Source organism: Grus americana, chromosome 6 (assembly GCF_028858705.1).
Source record: "Grus americana isolate bGruAme1 chromosome 6, bGruAme1.mat, whole genome shotgun sequence".
Lineage (NCBI taxonomy): Eukaryota > Metazoa > Chordata > Aves > Gruiformes > Gruidae > Grus > Grus americana.
This window is the reverse complement of record NC_072857.1, coordinates 29,647,142-29,671,739: the sequence shown is the minus strand read 5'-3', so window position 1 is coordinate 29,671,739 and position 24,598 is coordinate 29,647,142. Positions and strand designations below refer to the sequence as shown.

Below are 24,598 nucleotides of genomic sequence, written 5' to 3'. Positions count from 1 at the left end.
AAGGCTAGACTGGGGAGTGGGGGCCTTCAGAGAGGGACTTCTACTAGCATTGTGCTTGGCCTTGAGAGCTTGGATGAGGGATGGGGCCAGGACAGAGCTCTAGCTCAGCATGTGTTAGAGGTGAGGGCACTGCCTCTCCTCCGGTGCAGGACAGTGTCCTGGACTCAGAAATGTGTCATGAAGGTAGGGCACAGGGATGCCAGTGAGAGTCCCCTGGGTAACGTGTGCTGCTTGTGGAGGTTGTCTGTGGGCATAGTGGGCCACTAAGGAGGATTTCTTTTACCTGTGGAGGATGCTGTGGTCTATGGCCTTTCCAGTTCTAGTTCTCTGGAGACAGCTGGCTGCCTCCTTGTTTCTGAAAACATCACCTTGATAGAGTGAGGGAACTATGAGTAACTTCCAGTCTTTGGATAGAAGGATCAGGAAACCTCTGGGGACCAGCAGCCCTCCTGACTAGTAGTTAAACTTTGACTGATCACACATTGCCTTCATGATCATATTAATGTGATGTATCCAAAGGGATTTCAACTTGTACCATAGCCCCTGCTGCCTTTCATCTTCTCTGTCTTCCTGCTGAATGAGGAGAAACATAACCCAGTGCATGTGTGTCATGTCTTCCCACTGCCCAAGGCTCTTGCAGCTGTTGCCAACATTGGCTTGTTTGCTAACGTTTGGCAGTCCCCAAATTTCCCCCCAACCTCACTCATACAGAGCATAATTGTTTCTTTGGATTTATGCTGCTACCCAACTGAACACTAGCATGAAGAAATAATCTAAAACAATTGTCCCAGCACCCCTTTGGCAAGTGTTCAGATACTGTGTACCCCTTTAGTTGCTCCCACTGCTGCAGACTAGTCTCTGTCTTCCCCTCTCGCTTGCTAATACCACCCCCAGCTTTCCTGAGCTGGGTGCAGGAGGCTGGGCAGAGGGGTGGGCTGCTGCTCCTGCTGGCTCTCCCAGCTTGTCCTCTCCCATCCCTGGCAGTCCCGGCACCTGCCGCCGTGCTCTGGCTGGAGGGGTGGTCTCTGCAGTGTGGGCAGGGAGCCTGTATGGAAGGCTCCTCCAAAACACAGTTTGTCCCATTTAGGGTGGGAGATATGTGGCAGTTATTGTAAAAAGCGGTGTTTGTTTTGTTGGTTTAAATTGTAAGAGCTTTGAGGGCAGGGCCTGTCTTTTATGTGTCTACATGTGGGTGTGTATTTTTATACAATTCCTAATGTGAGACACGCAGTTAGGAGCTGCAGCATGCAAAGCCATGGCTTTCTGTCCTGTGGTAGCTTGGAGGAGTGTTTCTCCAGGTACACAGAGGTGAGCAGTGACTCTGATCTGAACACTGGGGCAATTCAGGGACACAAGTTGCTTTGGGCCTCCGAACACAAGTATTTTCCTCCCATTGTCACCAAGCAGCATACCCCAATATATTCCAGGTGCAGCAGTGGTAAGCTAACTGTAAGAGCATGGCCCCGTGTCCAGAATCCTTTTGGGATGGGTTCCTTGACCAGTTTAGGAAGAAGAAGCTGCATTGCACCGTCCATCAATTGATGACCAGGATGCCATCATCAGTCACCTTTCACCCTTAATTTTGGACAATGATACAAGTGCTTGCACCGCAAAGAATCTGGATTAGAAAAGCAACCTTGCTCTTGATGTGTGCTGTAGGTAGAAGAGAATTTGAACTCAGCAACATTTTAATTTGTTTTAAGCTCGATGCTTTTTATTTATTTATGTTAAGAGGCGGGAATATATTTTTAAGCCTTTGCAGGTGCATGTTGAGGCTGTATTATGTTACAGGGATGAGTCAATGGTGAAATTTTTGGTTTCTGTCCCTTTGGCATGCTCTTAACTTAGTTTTGTGCTAAATTTTCACATTTCTTATGAAACGTGATGGACTGTTCTGCAGCTTGTAGTTATGTGATTTCACAGTTTCTCTATTTTGTAAACTTATTTTGTAAGTTTATTTTGTAAACTGAAAGGTCCCCAGGAAAGCTTTGAGTCAAAGCTTAGGAGTGACTGCAACAGCGAGAACAAATGTGCTGGGATAGACTGCACTGGGGCTTTGGACTCTCTGGCACTGAAAGGCTTTAGTAACAGATACAGCTGTAAAGAACGACATACATGTTGCTGGCTCTGCCAAGACGGCTTCTTGAGGTCTTCCCCCCCCTCCCCCTCCATGACTTTCCTGATATCTGGATAATGCATTACATTTGTTTAACACACTTCTACTCTTTAATCGCTTGTGCTTCCTTGAAACTCAAGATTGGATTCCAGCATCAACTGGGAGAACATCCTGGGACTCTGCCATCGTGGTTCTGGGATGTCTAAACTGACCAACCCTGGACCTCCGGCTGTCACAAGGGAGTGCTTAGTCACAGGAGAAGTGTTGACACCTTTGATTACATGTCCTACTCTCCTTTTCCCAAGCCATAAAACACTCACTGGGGAAGTGTTACCATGAAACTCCTCTTGGGGACAGCAAGTAGAAATTATTTTTTTTTGCTTGTCAGGGTAAGCTGATATGAGGATTTTATTCTTATTAGCTACAAAAACAAATGAGAGAAGGCTGCAAGGAAAAGTCAGATGTGCACAGCCCTGAGGTCTCTGATGAAACAAAATGACACAAAATTTACAGATGCTAAAAATAGCGATAACATCAGTTTGATGTTGCATTTTGTCTTCCTCCTATAATACAGTAAAATGGCCTGTAATTCACATTGCAAAATTGGCATGCATGGCTCTTTGAAGATACCATCTTCATTGTATGTCTGCAGTGACCAGTGTTACAAGCCAACCCACTACAGTGCTACGACGAGCCATACAAATACATAAATAAATAGGGATAAATAACACCAGCTCCGCAGGGGGCAGCTGCCCACTCTCAATCTGTCTTGCTTAGGTTGTGAGCTCTTCAGCATAGGAAACCTTTTGTGCCTTGTACAGACTTAAATTCACCCCAGGTGCTTAGGAAGGTAATAGATTATGTTAATTTTGTTTATTACATTATAAAAAATGTGATTTTAAACTCAGATTTAACTTTTAAGTCCTTGCTGATGGTGGCATTAGTACAGACTTAGAGAATTTGTTTGCAGCTCTGTCTTCAGCCTGGCATTTTAAGCTGAGCTCTTGTGGCCTGTCAGAGGTGGTGGCTGTAGCATGAAAATGCTTTGGAGAATAAGTATGTATTGTGGTTTATTTATTGTCTTTGTGTGCGTATTTCATCTATTAGTGCTAAATGGCTTTTTGGAGGGTGATTGTAGCTGTGTCGCTAGCTGGGTGGCTTCACTGTTTCTTTCCTCCTGTTTATTGAATACTACCAGCTTTTGTGTCTTTCCCCTACTCCCAAGTTGTTTGGCTTTCAGACCCTGTAACTCTGGAGTCTGCAAGCAAAAAATTTCTTCCTTTAAAATGAAAAACAAAACCCAGCCTAGGGGAACTAAACTAACTTCTGACCATCTGTTAGAATGTTGGTAATTTCAGTACCTTGAACTATGGCTTCATTTTCGTATTTCATGCAGCAGCTTCTCTGCATTGTTTATATTCTGATTGAAGGGGATCTTCCTATACCAGGATGCAATAGGAACGTCATTTTTCCTCTAACATGAGCAGATGTCCTATCTGCAGTACTAGCAATAACATTGCCCCTTCCTGTTGTTGCAGATGTTGTTAGCATGCTAGAGCTGAAAGCAAAGAGGGGGCACATTTCAGCCTGTGCCATTCAATGCCATCAGCATCAACACTACCTACGCACCTCCTTTTCCACGTGTACTCTTTAATAGTGCTATCTTGGCCACTAGGCAGGAAGTTGCCCTGGAACACAAATGTATTTCCTTTCTACTTTACATAGGGGAGGAGTGCTTCCAAAATCTCTGTTGTTGTTCTCTGCCTTGACCTTTGCTTTCTCTAGATTCATTTACACTAAACCCAAATTACAAGTGGTGTGTTACCATATTTAGGGAAGGGGGTGCCTGAACTGAATCTGGCACACATTTAAGTGTAAATCTCCCCACTCTTAGGTTTCAGGGCACAGCCCTGTGCAAGCCTTCAATCAGCAATTATTGTATTAATTTTCCTTTTTATAGGAGGTCACTATCAAATCTCATGACACATTTCTATCACTAGTCTGGCAGGCTGCCATTCAGACCACAGAAAGCCCGGGAGAGAAGAAATATACACTTAGGGCCTTATTCCATCTTCATTATTGCCTACACCAGCAGAATTCCTTAAAGCCTCTGAAAGTTTGATCTGAATGGAAAGTATTTTGCCTGAATAGCACCTCTTATGGAGGCATTGTCACTGAGTCACAAATTTAGATGAGTGTTGTGGCTAGCAGTTTAATCTATACTGTGTGGCTTTTTTTCACACCAACACGGGGAGTGCTAATCACTTCTAATGGTCTAGCAGGATTGTCTGGCAGTGAGGGACTTCTTGATTTGAGAGCTGGACACTGAAGGAAAAAAAACACAGTTCCTATTCAAGAGTTCCTCTGAGAATTTATTCATTTTGGCAGTGAGGGGAATATTATATTTTAATGGTTTTCAATGGGAAACACAACCTTACTAAAGGCGGAAATCCAGGGTTCCATTCACAAAAATGATGGGGGAAAAAAAAAAGTTATGCTTTGGAGCAAAGGGAAAAAAGACAAAACTGCAATTTGTGAATAAAAATTAACAAGAAATGAAAGTTGTAAACGTAAGGCAGTATCCATAGCTGTCAGATGATAATATGGAAGCCTTAAACTCTTTTCCTCTCTAGTTTTTTGTGCCTTAGTATATGAATGCATTGTTGTACTTCAAATGATTACTAATCTTGTGTGTTATTGCCATGTGGAAATTTACAGAGAGACAGTTACTTTTGGTTTTACTTTTGGATCATTGCCAGTTCATTGGCTACTATTTTCACTTGTGATTTCATGAAGCTATAATTGTTGGGAAGTAACTTTCCTGTTATTTTAACCAGCAGCACTTAACTGGATTTGTGTATTAATAAATATTGTCTCAGTCCTTCAGGGAATTCTCGTAATTTTTTGGAGTTCATTCAATATTCTCTTCTCCTCATTTCAGGTTATTGAAGGAAAGCTGGCTCCTTTCTTGGGGAAGGTGATCAAGTTTGCCACCTCTCACGTGTACAGCTGCAGCCTGTGTAGTCAAAAGGGTTTCATCTGTGAGATTTGCAACAATGGAGAAATCCTTTACCCCTTTGAGGACATTTCTACAAGCAGGTACTGTAATGTCAGTCATACATTTGACTCACATATCATATCCTTGCGGATTCTCAGCCTCGTGACCTCTCATTTAAGTAACATGTTAATTATTTAATGCAAATGTCCACACAGCTACACTAGATTACTGACCCAGGGAGGCCACCATGGGCAGACTTGGAAATAGATGGGAGGAGCTACTTCCCAAAGCGCTGTAAGTCTCAGAACAGCTGTTCAAAAAGGGAAGAGTCCCCAGTAGCATCACACAGTGGGATTTATCCAAAGCTCTTTTGCAAAGTGTCCTGAAAAGCCAAATGAATTCTCTGGAGTGATTACAGACATCTTTCTGGTATCTGATGTCACTGGGCCCATGATGTACTGGGATTGTCCATTATAAAACAATAACCATCTATTCTGAAGTGTTTTCCCCACAAAATGTTACAGCTAATTCTCTGCTTTCTGTGTGCATACTACTCTGTGCCTATGTATGCAAGATTTTTTTTTTAAGTGACATTGCTATTCTCAAGTGGTTACAAAATAAATATAAGCGTATGCCAGTCCTAAGCTAAACAAAAGAACCTTTATTTCCCATTATATGGAGTACTGGATGCCAGATCAGGGACAGGAATTTCATGGAAAACCTAGAAGCAAAATGGAGGAAGCCAGAGCAGACTTGGCAATGCAGCAGTGTTACTACTCTTTTTCAAAAATGTCTTGGATTTTGAATAAAGGAGATTTTATTTTTTTTAACTCAACAGAAAGACAGTATATCTGACAGTACAGCATTCTTCCATAGATAAGTACTTTTCTGACTGTTTCAAATACAGTAATTTTAATTTGTTCTCCAAAGTGTTCTATTGAAGGGAAAAAGCATATTGAAGTGCCACCTTTGGAAACAATCAGGACCAGCCTGTTAAAAGGGCTTCGTTAAGAATCTGATTCCCCTCTGTGCACAAAGATTTTAAATTACAAGTAACCAAGGACTACTCTTTGGGGATTTTCAGCCTGACCTGAGTTTCAAAGACTGTTTGCACATTCTTTTTCCAGACTCTCATTCTAAAAAATGCATTGACAAAACAGTGGACATAAGCTAAACAAGGTGTACAGCTGAGGTCTATAAATGGTTTTCAGTAAAGAATGTATCTAGGGTGCATGATGAGATAGGCTGAGTTAAAAAGAGAGACTAAGATGACATAAAACGTAAGATGTCTATTGAGACTGTATAAAAGGCGATTGAAGATATTCCCGAAAGATTGATGAAAACGTGTAAGAGCATTTGGGAAGACAGGTTTACTTGAAATGTCTGTGCATTTGATTTGTCTGGGGGATTTTTGGTCACAAAAACATTCTGGTGTATATATTGTTCCCCCGCCCTTCAGCTGAGATCAGACATACCCTGCAATTACAGAGTTTAAAACCTTCTGGAATCAAACAGTATTTGTCAGCAGTTCGGTGAAAGCCAAAAGAAGCTGCTCTAGCTCCTGTTTTTAGGTGAATTAGAAGCCAGAAAGGACTTTTGTTCATGTGTCACAAATGTGAAGTTGTGGTTGATGTCATGCCAAAGACAGCGGTCTTTGTTAATGATTTTAATTAAAACACAATCGGTATGAAAGGTTCTCCAATACTTCTGTTTTTTATTGTGTCAGAGGTCATTCTGCTTACTCCTTTTGTACTCCTTATCACTAAACCTTGCTTTTATCCCCACCATTTTCCATTTCCCTTCCTAGTTAGTTTTCTCATCTCATTACGGCTTATGTGTGCGCATGCACCTCTGTGAATCTAAACAGATTATTTCAGTTCCATATTTTTGCTCTTTTCCACCTTTAGGCTGGAGGCAAGTTATGCCAATAGAAGAGCTTGTGCCTTTTACTGCACAGCTCCATCAGCTGCAAAGCGGTGAGGGAGAAGGCCAGGTAGAGGGGGTTTGTGTTTGTTTCCAACTCTTACAGATGAGAGAGATTTTGGAGGTAGGTGCGCTGACCACTACAATGAGAGGTGTAAGGTGAGGGGGGTAGTTAGAAATAGGTAGATGTGCAGAGTAACCCATGGCAGATGGAATGGCAAGTCACAAAAGGTTCATGTGAACACTTGCAATTATACCTGAAATTTCTGAAGACATGTTCAGCTTTCTCTGTTAATTGTGTCATACAGAGCTCTGAGTAAACAGCTCAGATTTTTGATTTAGTTGTACTATTCTGAGTCCACAGTGTGCAGTGAGAATTGACTACAATTCTCTTTCTCCATCCCGGTTTTGTGGAGTTGTTGTCTACATCATAGTATTCACATTTTGTACTCAGTACTAGATTGCCAAGTACCCTGGCTATAGCTGCTGAGTTAAGGAGGGAAGAGCAGCTGAGCTCTGAAGACCACGCTTTTCCTTCTTGCTTTTGAATGTTGCTCATTCACTTTTGAGCATGCTACTAATTCTACCAGCAAACTGGGCAGTTAGGTTAGAAATATTCGAAGGTAGGTGCATGACAGCTTTTGCAAACTTCACCTCTCTGTTGAATGTTTGAAAAGTGAAGTCCGTGTGTGGTGTGTGTGTCTGTGTTGAACTGGCATTTGTTTTTCTGGCTACCTCCCTGACCTTTCTCACTCTTGGAGAGAAGAGTGACAGCTGTCAGAGGCCATTACAATTCCAAGGTGGTTCTTGGTTGGCTGTTAACTTTCCATCTTTGTGGACTCTTAGGTCAGCTTTGAGGTGGAAAGATTGTTTCTCTCCAAAATACTCTCAGCAGTTTCTGGAGCAGTCTTCAGTGGGACTTTATGAAGGATGGGTCTTCTTTAGATAGATACAGCTGAAAGAAAAGGAGGGCCCCTCTTGAGGGCTGGAGTTTCTCTTTGGTCAGGTTATTTGCTTGAGAGTCATTTTTGTCAGTCCTTGAGCAAACAGAGTGAATACCTGGGTTATGCACTCCTCAGGGTTTGAATACACATATATTACATACCCTTCTCTCACTAATCAGCATGACACATTCCTTTGTTGGCAAACGGTTCCAAAACAAACACAATCAGTTCACTTAATTAGCGGATCTGTGGGCTGTGCTTGGCAGGCTCTTTACATCCTGCTCAACAATACAGCGCAACAGTTTGCTGCCTTGAATGTAAGGGTGGGCTCACAAAGTCATAGGCTTTCTAATGATATTTCCTTTCTGTGGCTTTTCTTGGGAGGTGGCCATTCTGCACAGAGCTTAATGAAAGCCATGATTCAGTAGTTAAACAATTTCTTAAAATATGTTGCATCCTTTTGGATGCCTCTTCCAGTCAATTTGATTCCTCTGTCCCCCATTTTCCTCTTTTCTGTCTTACCCATATTTATATAACAGTTCATCAGAATTCTTTCTAAATTTCACAATTTCAACATCTTTTTGAAGGCCTTTAAATCATGAGAACTATATTTAAAGCCTCCTGAGTTAATTGCACATTTCATGCAGCAAATTGCCAGCTAATGTAAACTCTCACAGCTCTGCTTTTGCTGGAGCTCTGGCAACTTAAACCACCTGAACATCTACCTCCTGTTTTGCCCTGGGCTTAAATTTAGCAAATAAACATATAATATTATCCTATTATATCACTAATTTTATTTTTACAAGTGTTGTGAAATGAGTTTAAATACCCTTGGTTATAAATTGGCTTGTTAGAGCTATCATTGCCCATTCGTTAGCAGCCAGGCACTGCCCCTCAAGTTGTTCTGATATTGCTTGTTCTTCATTAACATGGTAAAAAGTTTTTGTTTGTTTATTCTAACATTAAAAAAGAGAAAAGAAAGCAAAAGCAAAAAGAAAACGCATGTGTAATGGTACTGTTGTCTATGATATGTGGCCATATTTGTTTTATAACCTAGAACAATTTTTAACAAATTTTAGATCTTAAGGAATACTGAGAAAAATACCAGTGGAACGAGAATAGAATTATTCATTAAAAAGGGGTTTCTGTCCAATTAGATAATCAAATAATTATAGTTATGGTTAAGATTATTATATGCTACCCAGTTAATAAAGTTTTGATTTTACCTGTGTGTAGGCATCTAGTGACTACTTTCCCAGGCAATTTTTTGTGTTTTGCTAGTAGAACTACTTGCTTGGTTAATAACAATTTTGTCAATTCCTTGCCTTTTATGTGGTGACTATAGATGTATGTGAACCATGGAGAGTTGCTCTTTTGTATTTGTATTCATTTATCAAGGCTAAACTATTTTCACTTTGCAAAGTTAATTTGTTCTGCAGATCAGTTAAGACATGTAGACCTTTTAAGATACAAACCAGAAGACCCAAGTTTAAAATAGATGTGCCACAGAACAGGCTTGACTATATCAGCCAGCTTGGATGCCTCTATAATCTTTGGCCACCATCCTGATAAGACCTATGAATGTACTTAACTTTACACATAGCAAGAAGTCTTACTAAAGGCTCTGAGGCTGTGCTTAGCTTTACGTGCTTGCCAAAGCCTTTGCAAGATTATAGCTTACTGTGTTATGGATGCTGTGTCACTGGACAAAACCAGCTTTGAACATTTGGGAGAATGTTAAAGACAGATGTTAGATGAAGAGACTGAAATATGTAGTATAGAGTATTTCCAGGAAATATCTTGGCACAGGTCAAAAGCATCACCCAAAGTACATAATTTCCCTCTTGCTTTGATTAGCTTGGTTTATGCTAGACAGACTTACCCCAAGCCCAGTTCCCCTGAGCTGTGCTACTAGTTTAGCACTGAATTTTTGAAAGAGCTTAGCTTATTGGATGTTGATAGTTGGTTCAAAGCACCCTGAAGTGATCTGCTCAGCACTTTCTTTAAAGAAACTTAGGCACCTAAGTAGATGCTAAGTTCTCTTGGTAATTTAATTTCACCTGAATCTGTCAAAGCTGGTCAAAATCTTCTGGCCCAGATCATTTAATTTTTGTCTGTGTGGGGTAGCACAGTAATGTTATCTAGAATACATAAAAAGAAAGAGATTAAATATACTGGCTTTTTCATCAAGCATTGTATTTTGGAACCAAGTTAGCTTTAGAGGTTGATTTACCTGCCTCGTGTCAGAGTGGTGTTAACTAGAAGGTTCAGTGTAAAGGCCAGTATTTGTTTCAAGTAGGAAGGTCTCTGCGGTGCTGCCTTGTGCTCTTCCCCGCTGGCTGAACGTGGCAGCCATCTCGCTTCCAGTTTCTGTTTTGCAGCTTCCCTGCTGTGCTGTCTTCCTCACTCCAGATATTTCCAACTTGCCACTCAAGACCTTCTAATTCTTCCTCTTCCTTCCTCATGCAAATTCCCCCTTTTAAGATGGACTTCTCCATCTCCCAAATACGATTCCTTGTAGATCACACAACAGCTTTTCGATTGCTTTTTAGCCCGTGAAAGCCAATGCTGCCAACTGTTAGTGCTCAGAAATTCTAAGATTACCTTAATAATCTTGTTGTTTATATACTTTATTTTTTTAAAATGTTAAGTTCCTTTTTTTGCCATCTTGGGTCCAGGTAGGCTTGTCTTCAGCATTACGACAGAGCTATGAAGTCCAAGTGCCTTTGCCTTTCTCTTCTATTAAAAGCATAAATCCTGGCTTAATCGCAGGATTTCCAGACTTGAGACTCACAGAAAAATGCAAAATAGTAGAATCATGCAGTCAAATTATAACAGTTGAGGGAAGTATGCAAATATTACTTTTAATAGTATTGCCTGACTCTTTGCTTTTAGGTCTTCATCCACCACTTTGTGAATACAGTTCATTAATAATATAGGAGGTAGAGGGATGAAATCCAGTTCATCGTGTGGCAGGTAGCAGAGGATAAATGTCTGAGCAATGTAAACACCTGAATCTCTGTGGCATCTCAAGGCTTATTCCAGTGGTTTGCAGGTAGCGAATCTACCATGTGCAGGGTTTTTCCCCTTTCCAAAGTAACTTAGCGCCACTGACTAAAGTGTAATCACATGAGTTTCAGATTAAATGTTTTAATACTGATTTTAGTGTCCCTTTACTGATTTCTTATGAACTGCTATGTACAGGTCACATTACTTGGCTTGGGAGCTCTGAACTTAGATAACTCGCAAAGTGCAGTACTGAGGTCGACAGTAAGTCCTTAGTTCTCCTGCTGGATGCAAGTGTGGAAATACATGTAGATAAGTGTAGCATAAATCCCTGCAGCCACAGCTGGGTGGGGAGCTGAGGACACACTTCCCTTCTTAATCAGGAGCAACAGAACTCTGCAAAGAGGAGTTTGGGAGCTGCAGGATCCCTTTGCTCCTGCTTGACCCTGCTGCCGTGCTCTGGTGTGATAACTCAGCCTGTGTATGCAACTGTCACAGGAGGATAGTGGGTGGTTAAATCAGGTTGTTCTTGTTCAGCCCCAGCCTGTAACAAATTGTTCTGTGAGCACCCAAAATGAAAGCCTGCTCTGTGATTTCTCTGGGTCTAGCAATGGAGGAGTTGACACTGAGGCTTTTCCCCACCGATGGAGCACTGGTGGTTTTCTCTCCCCTCCAATGAGCTGCCTGCTTTTTCCCTCATTTGTGAGGCTTTAATCTCTCTGACCACTTTGCACATCTGTTGGATGCAGTTGACCTTGGCAGTGGGTGCTGTGGCATGACAGGATGAGGGGCAAGAGACAGCACAGACGAGGAGGCATGCAGTGGCAAGGCCTGGGTGGCCAAGCCAGAACAGGGGCTTATTCACTCATCCTCCCCGACTGCCTAGGTGCTTCTCCAGCAGCTCAGTCTAACCCATGCCGGGTGAAAGGGAGCAGACCCTGGTCTGGCAGTTGTCCTGTAGGGACATCTGGTAGCATGTAATTCAGCCATCCTAGGGTTGCATTACTGGAGCAGCAGCGGTGATGTTGGTTACAGACACCACATCAGGCTGTTTGGGCAGATCCCTGCGGCTGTTCAGGGGTATGAACCGCGGGTGCTCTACTTGGCGAGTCCCATCAGTGCAGGCTGGTTGTTGCTGTACACCCCTTGCTAGCTGCCACCTGTAACCAGCTCACCTGTCTGCATCAGTTCCCCCAGCACACAAGCTGGGCTGATAGTTGGCAGTTACAGTTATTTCCGCTGTTTCTGTATCCTCCAGGGCCAGCCCAGGACCAGCCATGCCATTATAAATGAGGGGTGTCTTCAAGCTCTGCTGGCATATCAAGGGTAACCCCTGTCTGATGAGCAGGTATATGGAAAGGAAAACTGTGATTATGCTTTGAATCACTGCTGGCTCCCTGAACACTGAATTAGTCATTTAGAGTGAATTTCAGACATGTTACAATTTGAGATGCTGGGTAGTGGGCTCTGTTCTGGTTTTGTTTGGCCTCTTTTTTTTTCTCTTCTTCAGAGGCAAATTTTCAAAAGCAAGTCTGAAGTATTAACAGTTTTTAAGTATGGTATTTAAAAACCCTGTGTGTAGTAAAGACCATAAGTGTGTCATACAAGGCATTATCCTAGTAAGCTCCTTATAGGGACAAATCAATGTCATATTAGTGCCAACTTTCTTCCATTCATTTCCTACATGGGTGTCCCTTCCTAGGCAGGCTCCCCGTGTTGGTTCCTAGGCAACTGTAATAATATTGCTGCACGTGTGTGTCAGGCATTGATTGCCTTTGGGGCTTTTTTTGTGCTGTAAGTGAACACAGGCAAGTGCATTTTCTTTTTCTTTGTGTTCTGCTAAAGTCCCTGAGAGTTTTGAAGGGCACGTCTGCCATATTCACAGCTGAGCAGTTCAGAAATACTTGCAGACAGGCACATGAGCATAGCGTGGGATTTCCTAGGCAAGGCTTACTACAGCTACTCTGGTTTGCTCTTTGGGGTTTTTAAATAGCCAAGTTACAGATGTCTTAGTATTTTGGATGCTTGGTGAATGTATAGCAACATCTAAAGGAAACACAATGAACAGCCCTGTTTTTCCTTGGGTTTATTCTGCATGGGGGGAAAGAAGAAAAAAAACCTGAGGAGTTCTAGACAATGAAGGGTTCAGCCCTAAATCAAATCCTTACTGAAATTCCTTTCAAGGGATTACACACTTGAACAAATGTGTGCAGGGTTTGACACAGAAGAAGTGGGGGTTTTAAATGAAAAAAGGAAAGTTAATGTATAAAATCACAAGAGAAAGGATGGTGGGTGAATATGGCCCAGCAGTGAGGCAGGGGAGAGCTCTTTGACCTTCTCAGCTCTTCTAAGAGCTCCTGGCTGACTTTGAGCAAGTCAGTTCACCTCTTGTCTCCCATTTGTGAAGCGAGTAAGACAGTGTATCTGTCATCCACTGTTTGTTCGTTTCAGGGATGAACAACATAGCCATGAGCTGCTTTGATTCCCTGCTTGGTGTTTGGCAGCCAGACAAGTACAGCCCATGTGCGTGGTACTGGAGCTGTCCTAACAAACCTTGCTAGTCCCAGCAGCTTCATCCCATCATAGTCATGCTGATCGGCCTGTCAACCTGTAAGGTTCCTTTATTTGTCTGCTGACAAATAAAACTGTCTTTCAGATGACATCCCAGGCCACCAGTTGATCATCCCTGGTTTATTTTGTCTGCTTAGGGTGGAAGGTCTTTGAGGCCTCTTTGTGTTGCACGCCCCTCTTTGGGCACCTGATCTTACCCATGAGCACCTAAATAGTGGTACAGTACAGAGGGGAAATACGAGTATAATCAATTGCGTGTGCAGAATTTAGAATTGAGCCATAAGCCTATGAAATACATGTGGAAAGCATGAAAATTATTTACCAGACTTTACAATTTGCCAAACATTGATATGTATATGTTTCAAATGCCCAAACTTAATGGGAGATACTGAACATTGGCATTTCCTCAGCATACAAGGAACGATTTTGTGCTTTTAATGTAGAAAGGCTTTTCCTTTTAACTAGTAATGATAATAATAAGAGTATTATAATGCCTGTCTGGCTGTGGAGAGCTTTGCCCTTTCTCCCTTACACTTTTCAATGCAATAGAAATTATTTAGAGGATTGAATAATTCTCTGCATTTCTGTTACGCTGGTGTTCAAACAAGTAAAACATTCTTAAAACATAAAACACCCCCTATAGTCTTGAGAGAAATTGAGTGGTCAGGAAAGAGAAAAAAAGAGAAAACATCGAAATAGAGAGGAAGCTATTTCAGATGCCTTCTTAGAGGCTGAAAGTCAGTATGAAAACAACATGCAATGTTCACCAATTCTTCAAATAATGTTTGAAAAATAGCAAGATGCGGTTAATGTGCAGTGTCGCAATATTATTCATTAAAGAAGGAATCGTGAAAGGCCTGAATAGTTATAGGCTCATCAGCTTATCAGTGGTGTATAGAAGTCTCACAAAAGACATGGGGACTTTTTGGCCTCTAGCCAAAGAAGAAGTCAGGATTCAGAAATAGTACCTGAACTGTGATTTACCTATGACAACAACAAGGGTTAATGGAAATATGACTAAGTGTAGTGAACTATTACGTGAGCTTTTTATAGACTACAAAATGTATTTTTTTTCTCCAGAGAAATAACAGCATTTTAGAATACTGAGGCTTGAAAACAACAGTAAGGAAAAACTGTGAAACTCACATGTGCAGATAAAATTAGATGTCAGGATTAAATAAGAAGCAATCTATTTGTAATATTCTAAGAAGGAATATACTTTTGGTGGGGTTTTTGGTATCACTGGAAAATTTCTCCCAGTGAGATGAGGAAGGGTCAATCAGTTGACATTTCTAGGGTCAGTTAAGACTGGCTGTATTTGATATGATGAAAGCTGTAGATGGCTTGGAGTAGTATAGTTCCATCACTTTAAAGGGAGTAACTTGCCATTTGCCCAAAGGCAGAGCAAGATCAGCACTGCCCCCCCCCGCCCCGCATCTCATCTGCAATGAGGGGATACAAGCATGCAGTGAAGGCTGACCTGGGTATTCTCTCTACCTGTCCCTGTGGAGAGCAAGAGGCAGCTTTGTTTTCCAATTCAGAGCACCATTCTTCCAGGCTGCTGTTTTGTTGTCATCTGCACCCCGTGGTTGGGGCTGGGAGTACATCAGCCTTCACTGAAGGAAGCAGAAAATAGGTCTTCAGAGCGGCAGTCAGGGGTGGAGGCACCAGAATGGACTGATGATGGTCAGGATGGTTGCCGGTGAGTGAACTGTGAGATGCGGGACTGGCTGGTTGCGCTGCCTCTGCTTAGTGCCTGACAGTGTGGGGTCCTGTCAGAGCTTCAGCTATTGCACCAACTCTAATAAATAACAGTGCAGACATTTCTTCTCTCTCTTTTGGTTCCGAGTGATGTGAGAGAATTTTGTTAATTTTTTCTCCACTGAGCTTATTTCTGAAAAATGAATTCATATTAATTTAAACACCATCAGTCTTTGTGTGTGCTGGCTCCTTTCTCATCCTGCTCCATCCATTTCAGCAGCAATTTCTGATAAGTTTTGTCACCTCCATGTGTACTGTGGAGAAATACCGAGCGAGCATAGGGAGTGGCAATGCAAGAGCACAAAATTACACTTCTCATCAATCATTACCCTCTAGCAACTTCCAGGGCACTGTAAATTGCTGACTAACAAGGGAAAATTAGCTTGATAAAATCACCATTAGTGTCAGTTCAGAATGATTTAAAGTTTTAAAGACACTGCTGTCCTCTCTGTCTCTCCCTCATGCATTAGCGTGTCTGTTTGTGGAGATCCGAATCCAGCAAAGCACGTAAGCACATGCTTAATTGTAGGCAGATCAGTAATCCCAAGGAAATCACTGGGATGAGAGTCCTAAGCATGTGTTTATGTGCTGCACTGGATCAGGGCCATAACACAGACTCTCTGAGCACAGAAATGATAAATATCTCTGTGTCAGCCAGTTTCTTGATTCAAAACCAGATTTAGACTCACTAGCTGGACTTAGAAATATGACAGTCAAGCTTCACTGCAAGAGAACATAGTAGTTAGTAGATATACAGCATTTTACTTAGCCTCTTACCTTCCTTTTCTTATTTGTTATTTGAGTTTTATCAGTTTATGCTAGCTAGAAATGTGCCTCTCAACCTCTGCATAGGCTTCTCAAAGCTCTGCAGTTACTAGCATTTAGACCATGTTTGGACCCATGCATAAAAATTAAACTGCAGCCAGATCAGGAACAGTTTTTTAAAAGTGAGGTGCAGAGGCAGCTAATATAACTAACAGGTTGTATGAGCTTATGGACTTCTCTCAGTACTGGCAGACTGCATGCCAAATAGTACAATTTGCCTTATGGCTTCTCAGTATTTGGGGTTTGTTTCTTCATATTTTCAATTTTTCTTCACCGTCTTCACAAGAACCTTATTTCTAAGAGGAAAAAAAACCAAAACCAAACTCAACAACAAAAAAAGTTCAAAGTGAACAAACAAAAAAACCCCACTAAAGATATAACAATGGACACTTGGATCTCATATAGTCATTTAACTACAATAGCTGCAAAAAAGGAAAAGTGCAAGGCATTTCAAGACTTCCCACAGAATCACCAGGGTGACCAGCACCCCTCATTTGTATTTCAAAATTTCTCTAAAGTTTGATGTTTTGTTGCTTTCATTATTTGATTATCCAACTGGAATCTAAGACTTTGTACCACTGACACTGCCATCCTTTTATTTTTTTCATTTGGTTAACAAGGCTGTAGTGACTTCCTCATCACTACAGATAGTTATTGCATTCAAAGGCTGAGAACGTCCAACCGTTTAGTTGTAACCTAGTCCATGATCATCAGATATTTCATTGCTCCACAGCCATCTGGAACTGGGGCGTGATCTGTTGTGACATTACATCCATTGCCTCAGAGTGCCCCAAAAGTAATCCAATCATCTTATTTGAGTAGCTAATTTGTTTGAAGTCATATTGAGAACAGAATAGCACACCTTTGAAGGCCAGAAGCTATAATTGTGTTGATCTAGTCCGATCTTCTACAGGACACAGAGCAGAAAATACCACCTACCTCTGTTTCATTTTTTACTTTGTGGAATCACTACTTCTTCTGCTGTTGAAGTGGACTGTACTTTACTCTTTCCAGAGCAGCTGACCACTGCAACTTAAGTGAGGAAAATTGCATATCTTGACTATTGCAAGTGCTGAAATATATCTTAATAGAAATGAATATTGTTACTCTTCATTTAGAAACCAAAGCAGCAAACTTGTCTTTCATGAAACAAAATTGATGTCTATTCTGTGATAGACCTGAATGCTAGTTAATAAGAAGATAAGTACTAATCCTTCTAAAAATTTCTATCAGCAGAAGTGCTGGGACAGATTCTCAGCAAGTGCAAATGGATGCAAGTCAACTTATTTTAGTGGTCCTGAGTAGCTTTACACCAACAGAAGTGCACGCAAGCCAGTGTCTTTTACAACTCTACTCTTTTGAAACATAGTGCTCTTTGAGCTACCAGAACTGTTTGAAGGAATGTCTACTGCCCACAATCCATGTGAAGTCCATTGCATGCTCTGGTCCTATTTTGTCATTCAATTTTGACGCTAATTTGTGTTTGCAGGTGTGAAAGCTGTGGTGCTGTCTTCCACTCTGAGTGCAAAGTGAAGGCTGTACCATGCCCCAGGTGTGTGCGTAAAGAATTGCAGAAGAAGCAGAAATCCTTCTGGAGACGACTGAATATGGATGAAAACTTCGAAGAGTCTTGCAACATGTTTGAGTTGTCATATCAGAACACATGAGTTCCTTAAGGCAGTGGCCAGCCTGAAGAGAATCCCTTTCCCAGCTGCCAGCTCAAGCAACTTCTCAGCTTAGCCAGGCAGAAATCTTTTGTGCAAAATAATATCTGACCTTCTTCATCTGTGAATAGCAGCTGCCAAAGTGGCCATAAAGCCTTGTTGGCTTTGAAATACCAATGGCTAAACTGCATTTTGCATTGAAGTCCAGCCGCTAGCTCTCGTACAAAATGTGGTTTACTTGAAATGCTTTAGGTCTAGCTAATTAAGCACCCAACTTTTTCTTTTCCACCTCTGGAGAAGACTTTTCCTCAAGGCAGAAAATATTTGCTGCCATGACCACATTATTTTTTATGTTGCTCATTTAGAATTGATGAATCATCTACATATATGTATTATTTATTACTAGCCTTGGCAGATGTTCTAGTGAGGTATTTCACAGAACCCAGTTGGGCAGGAGTGATTTTAAACCCACCTGCTCCTTCTGATGGTTCCATTTTTCTCATGTTCCCAGAGAGCTATGTTTAAAGGATAGGTGCATTTACATGTCACTCCTCCCCGAGGAAAGAAAACTGTCTCCCATCAAACTTTATTCAGGGTGCTTGCAAACATAAGACGCAGAATAATTTCTTCAGCTAGGTTTATATATTTATAACCACCCCAGTGAACTATTCCATAGGCAGATAAGCAGAGGACTTGCTACTGTTTTTGTTCTGGCTGAGTATATCGGTCGAGCTCTGTCACCGAAGTCCATTAAGTTTTACGCTCATTATTCTTGATCTATGTGAGGCCACGTCCGCCCCCCTAATGACATGATGTTCATTCTCACCTCCTGCTAGTCTCATGTTTTAAGACATTTTAAGTGTCCGCATTGGTTTTTGGTTTTATTTCGTAAAGTTTACTTTAAATGTTTCTCTAACCTGAACCTGTTAGGCTGATAGTCAGGAAAGTGGTCTTGCCCACGTTAGTTAGAAAATACCTCCAAAATTGTGAAACACTAGTTTGCTGTGTTCACGTGCAATTTGTGTCCTGCATTCTCTGCGAGCTCTAAGGGATTTTATACTTCTGTAGTGACTTCTGTGGTGGAGAGGGAAGTATTAAACATGGTAAATTACATAATTGTGAAAGGGGAGTACGTGATGGATTTAACTGGGGAGATGTGTGTCATCACTGGCAGTATGTTTAATCCATTGTGGCTTCACCTCCAGTGAGCACTTAGAAATCCTTCTCCCTCCAATCCACATTCTTAGCTCTTTCTCCAGACCCTGCAGTAATGTGTGTATTACATACATATGAAAGCATTCACATATATATATATATACAGTCACGTGCATGTGTATTTTTCCTCTCCTCTCACATAGGTTTGTGAAAATGCAGAATACTGATCTTTGCTTCCTATATAATCCGCAGGCTGTTGTATTCAAGGCAGAAAGCTGTCTTGATCGTTGAAGCACCTCACTAATTGCTGAAGTATTCTAAATAAAAGAACAGGGTACATAATGCTTACATTAAAAGGTAGAATGCTACAACAAATTGCCTTGTACTGGAGTATAAGTGGTTACCTTTTCCAGCCTCCAGTCAAAGAAAGTAGCTAAATCTGAGCTTTCTCAAATTTGAGTGCAACTACTATATACATAGAAGCATGTTTATATCTGTATACATTGGACAACCAGTGCCTTTCTTTTCCAGAAGTCCTTCTCAGAGTGGGATTATTTGGAAGGAAGTGAGGGTTTTTCAATGTTCTTGGCAAGGTAGTATGGGGATTCCCATATTTAATAAACCTGGTGAACCATGCACCTCTGTCACTAAAATTAATACTTCCCTACACAGGGGTGTCTCTGTCTGAGCTCACTGTTCCTTGTGTGAAATGATTTGCTTTTGTCTATCATCCTTAAGGATATAATGTTCCCCGCAAGTCCATTCCCACGTGAAGAATTCCCTGCATGTTCACAAATGCAAACACTGGGGAAGTATTGTGGAATTAGTCATGCAAACAGGAACTGCAGTGGTACTGGCTGAATAAACAGTACACTCCCATGTTTTTCAGCATGTGTCACTACACCTAGTTCTGCAGCAAAGCCAGTAGCTCTGAAACTGTCAGAATATGGCAGGTACTATTTTGAATTAGCTCTAGACATTATGGTAGGTCATTAAAGAAAAAAAAGGTGATGTTTTTCATATCACCGTGCTCTGGTATTTAAGATACCTTACAGCACTGGTTCATGTCCAGCTCGGTTTAGAGAAGGCTGCTTGAGTGCACTGTCAAAACCCCTATGGAGTCAAGGAATCGAGGTTCAGACATTGCAAACTATTAATTACTTTGACAGATGTCCTGATCTCCAAAGTACCAGTTGTGTGGGTGGTTAGATATTCTAGTTGAATTCCGGAATAACAACATAGACATCATTGGAGTTACTCTCGGTTTGTACAGGTATTATAGAACAGTTTTTTCCTAACGGAAATTTACAGAAGAGTATGATGTCGGCAAAGCCACTGGAATTAGTCATGGGTCCGGAACCACTGCCATTACTAGCGGCAAAGAGCAAAAGTGTGTTGTTACGATATGCTGGCAGCGCCCAAAGCTTCATGTAAAAGGGTACTGTACAATACAGATCAGGTTCATTTCTTTAAAATCCAATGTTGTAACCAAGCCAGTTCCTAAAATGGATACACGTTTCTATCTACCTTGGAAAAGTAGTATAACTTCTCACAGTAGCTATAGGAGCAGACTGTAATGTGGAAGATGCTTTCCTCTCAGGGATGCCTAGCTCCTATCCAAAAATAGTTATTCCATATGAAGGGGTAAGATAAAGTCTTCTGTCACTGCCTTTCGTAAGCATAATGAAAGGCTTGATCCTGCCTTCAGAAGGTGCCAGTGCAGTAGGAACAAACCCTATTCGTTTTTCAAGACTGCAAGGCAAAAGAATAAACTGAAACTACTGTTCACATTAACTCTCAAAAGACCCAACTCCTAAAAGGACAGTTTTCCTGCAGGAGACTCAGCCTGGAGTTCTGTAGGTGGTTTGTCTTTCAGACAATGCTGTACCCTTGTGTGATTGTCTCTGTTCTACTAACAGTGCTGCATGCTGCTCCCCGCTGCTACTCTTTTTCCCATTCTGCAGCCCATAGCCTGCACCTGGCTCTGCTGACTTCTGGGTGGGCATCAGCTGGAAACGTACCTGGGGTCTTTCCAGATTGCACAACTCTCTCCTACACACACAGGTGAAATTACATATTAGTACTTGCAGTCTTGTCCTACCCACACATGAAATGAATTTGAACAATAGCATTTCATTGTGAATCAAGAATAAAACATGCTGTTTGTCTCCTTCACAGAGAAGGTGCTTTCATAGCTGACAGAGGAAGAATTGATCTGTACATCCAGTTACTGCTTTTGCTTGTACAGAACTTGTAATCAGCGTAGAAATAGGGTGCTTCACTGCAATGGACTATAGCCTGACCCTCTACAACTACTTAGAAACTTCTCATCTCAGTTTAGTAAGTCCGAGATTATTATTAATCTAGGACACTGTAGAGATCCTTATTCGAGCCTCTCTACTCTTTACCTTGACCCTCTAGCTTTCCTTTAATGGGGAGAAGGACCTACGTAGGGGATGCAAACTGCAGCTTTTTTTTATATTTTCAACCTATAAAAAGAGACATTTGGATTTCTTATGTAGAAATTTTTCTATTGCTTTTCTTTGCCTGTCTTAGGTGATGGAAAATGATGGATTTGTGGTGTGACACAATATCCTGGCTGGCACATACCAATATGAGCTCATGGCTGGGATGATAGGGATTCGCAGTTGTGAAAGTTTCCTAGATAAGTGAAAGAAGGTACTTTTCGGTGAGGAACTTGAGTTTTTCACAATACTCTGTAGGCTCTGCTGGCCCTGTTAGGAGTGAATCATCAGGGTACCTCTAGACCTCCTCTTGTCAAGGCTTCTCTTAATAACCGGATGCTGTGTGTATTATAATGGATTGATGATAATGTCCTGAAAGACTTTAAACAAGAAAAAGCAGAGGATGTCTGTTTACAATGAAATGGGGAAGCCGCACAGTTGTATTTTGGTTTTTCCCTGTAGCAACAGAAGCCACTGAGCCCCACTTGGGGCTTCCCAAGGTCACAGCTTGGATTGCAGCCGACTGTTATCTGTATAAAAGAAATGCAATTGAATAATCATCATAATCTTCTCTCCGTTTTTCTGCTGCTCAGCTGCAAGCCAGTCCCCTTTCTCTGTCTCTCTGTCCCTGTCTTTGCGACAGAGCTGAGCTTACAGCTAGACTTAGAGCTTCATAGCTCATTGTGTTGTTTTTGAACCAGTCGAGTCTGATCATTCTCTCCTTTGTAATTTGCCTTCCAATTTTCCCTTCCCAGTAGGAGTGCCTTACAGGACTGTATATTAGTGTCTATCTTCCTGTTTTGGATTTCCTGATTGAATCTGCTGTTCGATTAACTTGTAGGCTTAAACCGAAACTCTCCCATGGCTGCGCATGCTCTTTTGCCGGGGCAGCTGAGTAAATCAGTTTGCTTGTTCTGCCCTCATGAAGTGAGCTCTACAGGCTGCGTATACCAGCTCTAAAGACACCAAGTTGCATGGAAACCCCTCACTTTTGCTCAATTTGGTGCCTTAAATTTTCAAAAGTGAAGAATTTTGTCAGGAATGCTCTGCCATGATGCCTGTTTGGCATTGGAGCTCAAAACCCTTGCTCATGGCAGTTTCCATCTTGCTAGGAGTGGTGACCATAAAATTTGTTTACTATCTATGCTTTGAGAGGGAAATATGAGAAAGGATAGCATGAAGATGGTGTTGGTTTTTATTACCTGTATTTTGGAGACTAGCTGGGCTTCTCTTCAGCCAGAAATGCGGCTGTGCTTACATGAGACCTTCAGGAGCTGTGCATATATAGTAACGGCAAGCACTGGGCATTAAAATGGGATCAGGTCACATGCAATTTTGCTCCTCCTGGACCCACTGGCTACGTGGCAAGGGACTCCCTTATGGTGCTCCCTACCTGCATGGCACAGCTGGGTTCAGTGCTGTGGGAGAGAAAGCATGTCCTCAAAGTTTAATTTTAATGCAGCCTGGTTCCCTGAAGGCTAACCCAGTGAGGGTTTGGTCAGCATTACCTTAGAGAGAGGTTTAACCTGCTTAAATTTTAGCATTATTTGCTAAAGTATGTGGCTAACTCTTCCAGCACGTGTCAGCCCTGGGCACATGTCCATGCTGACTGTAATCTTTTAAGTCCACATTTGACAACAGCACTGCTGTCGCTGCATTTTAGCAGTGTGGTGAGGAGACAGCCCAGTGATAATGTGCAGGGTCCTTCTTTACTTGAAAACTCTGGTGTGCACACACTGGTTTGGGTCATATCTTAAAATGCCAATTTCGTCCCAGTTCCTTAGGGTGGCCATTAATCCAAATTGCAAATTTGCCACTTATGGGCAGCATCAGAGAAATCCAGGCCTGGACAGCTATCAGCTTTCTAGGACCAAAGTGTATTAGGCCTTGTCTACGTGCACAAGTGTCAGTGGCTCAATTATTTATTTATTTGTGTCTAATCCACACGTTAAAGCAATGTAAATCCTTGAATACACAGTACTGTTTTGGTGGAAAAAGGATTTATTTTGGTTTTGCTTATGCACTTGTCTACAACATCAGTCTTGCTTAAACTAAAGCAACTAAAACTAAACTAAATCAGACTGACTTTTAATGGCATTGATACCTGTGATATCAGATTAGCTTATACTAGTCCCTTCTGTACTTCAGCTGAACAAAAGTAAGAATTCATGAGAAAAATGTGTGTTTGAAGGGTTTTAAGTGTTAAAGGCAGCTTCCAAATCAACTTTAGTTCAGTCCAGGCAGTTAGAGGCTGGGGGAAGCTGGGTGTGAGCAGCAGAGTGCAGAGGCTGGTTCTGTCCTTGGCAGCCTGGGCTTTCTTTCCCACTGGAGCACCAGCTCACCTGCAGCACGTGCAATGGATTTTAGCATCACTGGCAGCACACCCTGAGTTTTTGGAAAACCATTACATGTGTGTGCTACTCTGTTAACTTATTGGCAACTTCATTATGTGTGTTTCATTGTTCTTGTGTTTGTATTGTTGGGGTTTTTTACTTTTGACAAGGATTTTTTTAAATTATCTGCAACTACTAGGCAATAGTCTTAATTTATTTCTGATGTGTAATAATGTTATAATTTAAATTCAGTGACTTGAATTGCTTGTTGACACTTGAGCAGGGTCTGTTTGGGTTCACTTACGACAGCATCGGAGCACCAGTCCCTCATGTATAAAGGCAACTCTCAATAAACAGTATAAAAAAGTTACTCGTCCTTTTTAATTTGCCTTCTGGTGGGTACTGCACCATGGGTAGGACAAGCTTTGAAAGAGTGCTAGGTTCCTTAAAAATGCTAATCTGCTGGTGAAAGTCTTCCAAATCTAAGCAAATTATGATATTTACTGTTCCTGGGTCTGAGCCAGGAGGTCTCTGGAAATACTGTCAAGGTCTGCATCAGGCTTTGTGGGTTTGGATTCCTAGTTAAATCTCTTAAGTGTTTCTTGAAAGCCACAAATACCTGGATTTTTATGCTGCTGACCCCCAACAGCTCCCAGGGAGGCTTATTGGAAACTGTTGTTGTCAGGCACCTTTGGATACAGAGCTCCTGGGAGGCACACAGGAGGCATAGGGAGGCAGCTTCCCACTGCGTGTCTGTCACATGGAACTCTGCCAGAAGGGTCCAGGCTAAAAGCCTTGAATCCTAAGTAAGGGAGGCATCTCCCAGCTGGACTGAAG

General features: G+C 41.7%; 1 protein-coding gene across 5 annotated transcripts in view; it reads left to right on the top strand.

The window, feature by feature from the left end:
• PLEKHM3 (pleckstrin homology domain containing M3) overlaps window positions 1-24,127 on the top strand; it is a 112,303-nt gene extending 88,176 nt beyond the window's left edge. For all 5 annotated transcript variants that reach the window (XM_054829064.1, XM_054829063.1, XM_054829066.1 and 2 more), the window contains 2 exons: window positions 5,058-5,215; window positions 17,634-24,127. In XM_054829064.1, the coding sequence (XP_054685039.1) occupies window positions 5,058-5,215; window positions 17,634-17,811 (336 nt within the window). In that variant the 3' untranslated portion in view covers window positions 17,812-24,127. The remainder of the gene's footprint in view (window positions 1-5,057; window positions 5,216-17,633) is intronic.
• The last annotated feature ends 471 nt before the right edge of the window (window positions 24,128-24,598 follow it).